General features: G+C 42.5%; 1 protein-coding gene across 1 annotated transcript; it reads left to right on the top strand.

The window, feature by feature from the left end:
- The first annotated feature begins 1,376 nt into the window (after window positions 1–1,376).
- On the top strand, window positions 1,377–2,105 carry LOC127202152 (14-3-3 protein theta-like). Its single transcript, XM_051161076.1, has one exon. It carries the CDS (start codon window positions 1,377–1,379, stop codon window positions 2,103–2,105), a length of 729 nt encoding a protein of 242 aa, XP_051017033.1.
- Window positions 2,106–3,123: the final 1,018 nt, after the last annotated feature.

The raw sequence follows: 3,123 nt of genomic DNA, 5'->3' as shown, positions 1-3,123 counted from the left end.
GGCTTAAGGAATGGAGTTCATCCTGATGTGGAAGATGTGGGAGATGCAAGGTTCACCTCTGGGCAGAGCTGGGAGCAATGACAGGGAGATGCAAACTCTCCTATGGCTTTTTCCTCTCTGCCTTTTTTCATTAAAACTAGGTACCCAGACAATGGTATGGTGCCACCAACATCTCAAATGGGTCTTTTATCCTCATTAAACAACTCTGGAAATTCACACCAGAATGCATCTCCTAGAAGATTCTACACCACATAAACCCGACAGTGAACATTTGCCATCACAAATGCAGAACTTATCAATGATAAGCTTAAGCATGCGACTGAGGACACACTCAAATAAAATTTGGAAGATACAGTCTGAGTATAACTTCTTGTTTTTACTAAAATACAAGAGTAAAATGGAAAATCGAAGACCCTCTATGCTGACAAATGGAGCCTAATTTTGAAATAGCTTTTGCGAGGAGGCAAGATTAAATGAAGGTCCTGTCAACTGGGGAGGGCTTGTCAAATGAATGGCATTATAAGAGCTCTAGGAAACAAATACAGTAATTATCAAAGAAGCACAAAAGTAGTATGTGGCAGCTACACCATGCCCCATGCGTTGCTTCTCTGGACTTTGACATCTTGAAATACAGGAAGGGTCCTGAGCATCAGCTGTGTATGAAATGTTCTCCAAGAATGCCAACACCAATGTAAGACAATACATATTTGAGATCGTGTATTCTTTCATGAAATAAACACACAAAAAGAGATGAGCTGCGTTTTGAGTATCATTCATCTAACTCAAAGTTGCTTTAAACATAGGAAGCTCCTGTATTCATAATTTACCCAGTAAGTTACGTGAGGCCTAACACCCTCCTCCTCCTCAAATCTGGAGCAGTGTTGATACCACATACCAGTTGGTAGACCATGCACATTGCCTCTGCAGGGACAATAGAAATCTAGCCCATCTCCATCTGGGAATCAGGACCAATTTTAAGTTAAAAGGAAACCTGGATCCATCTCTCATACATCATGTAGATAAAACTCAAACTAACCAGATTCACATGAAGAAAGTAGTCCTAAGTAAGCGTTATGGAAAACATGGATAAATTAATTTTTGAACTATGTCTCAAAGCCTATAAACAATAAGCGAAGAGTGGTGTTATATTGAAAGTGATTTCATGGCAGAAGGCATTAGGAAAACAGCAAACTGGGAAAATAGTTACAAGTTAAAAGCATATGAAGGGTTAATATTCCACAGATGTCAAAGACGTCTAAAAAGATAACTGCAAGAACAATAACACATACCTTATAAGAATATGTGGACTCGGCATCGTGGCTGTGGAGACTAGAAGGAGGATTCTGGATCCGGCTCAGCTCTTGCCCTCACTCGCCATGGAGAAGACCGAGCTGATCCAGACAGCCAAGCTGACCAAGCAGGCTGAGCGCTACGATGACATGGCCACCTGCATGAAAGCCAGGACGGAGCAGGGCGCCGAGCTGTCCAATGAGGAGCACAACCTGCTGTCGGTGGCCTACAAGAACGTGGTCGGGGGCCGCAGGTCCGCCTGGCTGATCATCTTAAGCATGGAGCAGAAGACCGACACCTCCGAAAAGAAGTTGCCGCTGATCAAGGACTATCGGGAGAAAGTGGAGTCGGAGCTGAGGTCCATCTGCACCACGGTCCTGGAATTGTTGGATAAGTATTTAATAGCCAAAGCAACTAATCCAGAGAGTAAGGTCTATCTGAAAATGAAGGGAGATTATTTCTGGTATCTTGCTGAAGTAGCTTGTGGTGATGATGGAAAACAAACGATAGATAATTTCCAAGGAGCCTCCCAAGAGGCATTTGATATAAGTAAGAAAGAGACGCAACCCACACATTCAACCTGCCTGGGGCTAGTGGCTCTTAACTTTTCTGCATTTTACTATGAGATCCTTAATAATCCAGAGCTCGCCTGTACCCTGGCTAAAATGGCTTTTGATGAGGCCACTGCAGAGCTCGACACACTAAACGAAGACTACTACAAAGACAGCACCCTCATCACGCAGTTGCTTAGAGACAACTTAACATTATGGACTTCAGACAGTGCAGGCGATGAATGTGATGGGGGGGGGGCGTGAAAACTAAAGGCATCCAGGGCGCCTTCCTCCTTCCCCTCAAGAAAACCTTTTCACATCTCCATCCCTTATTCCACTTGGATTTCCTCTTGCAAGGAAGCCCATTCGTGTGTATGGGATCAACTGTTCATAGTCTTTTCACACTGCAGCTTTGGGGAAACTCCATCCCTTGGTTTGTGTTGTCTCGGCCTTCCTGGTGTGCAGTTACTGCTGTAGAAAAGTATCAATAGCTTCATTTCATATAAACACGAGTAACTTCCAGACACTTGTGTAGAGGACTGACAGCACAGTTGGTATTTAAGTAATCTGAACCAGTTCTGCAAGTGACTGTGTTTTGTATTACTGTGAAGATACGAAAATGTAGTGCATTACAATTTAAAGTTATTATTACAATAACTTGATTTCTACATTCCCGCTCTGACCCTTCTTTGGGCTTTTCCTTTCCGAAGCAACTTTTCCATGCCCTTACTACATATTCCTTTTCAGTAGGAATCCAGAAGTGTTAGATTGAATGGTAAAGCACTCAATGCATCTGGGCTTGGGGTCACAGATTGAAATGTTTCCTATGCCACATGTTCTGGAGGTTACATCTGTCTGTGACAACAGGGAGCTTCCTTATGCATTCTTCATTTGCTGCTGTTTAAGTTGACAACTTCCTTCCCAATAAAAATTCACTTACACCTCAAAAAAATAAATGCATGGACAGCATGGGTAGAGAAATTAAAAGTTTGTTAAATGCTAAACCTCGACATCATAGAAGAAATTAAAACTAAGTGAAACACAATCATTTCTTTGTAAGGTAAAACTCTTGAGTTTTCTACACTGCTAGTGGGAACAGAATATGCTAAACTCACTGAGAATGGGAATATTTGCAAAGCCTAGCAAGAAAACCTACTGTTTCTTTTCTTCCTTCCTTCCTTCCTTCCTTTCTTCCTTCCTTCCTTCCTTCCTTCCTTTCTCCCACCCCTTTCTCTCTCTTTCTCTCTCCCTCTCTCATCAGTTTATAGCCTCATCCTGGCCC

The sequence above is a fragment of the Acomys russatus genome, chromosome 1, assembly GCF_903995435.1.
Source record: "Acomys russatus chromosome 1, mAcoRus1.1, whole genome shotgun sequence".
NCBI lineage: Eukaryota > Metazoa > Chordata > Mammalia > Rodentia > Muridae > Acomys > Acomys russatus.
Note: the sequence above shows the minus strand (reverse complement) of the source record. Positions and strands in the feature narration are given on the sequence as shown.

Bases quoted from the DNA above. Each gene is read 5' to 3' on its own strand.
- LOC127202152 (XM_051161076.1), top strand. From the start codon at position 1,377: ATGGAGAAGACCGAGCTGATCCAGACAGCCAAGCTGACCAAGCAGGCT.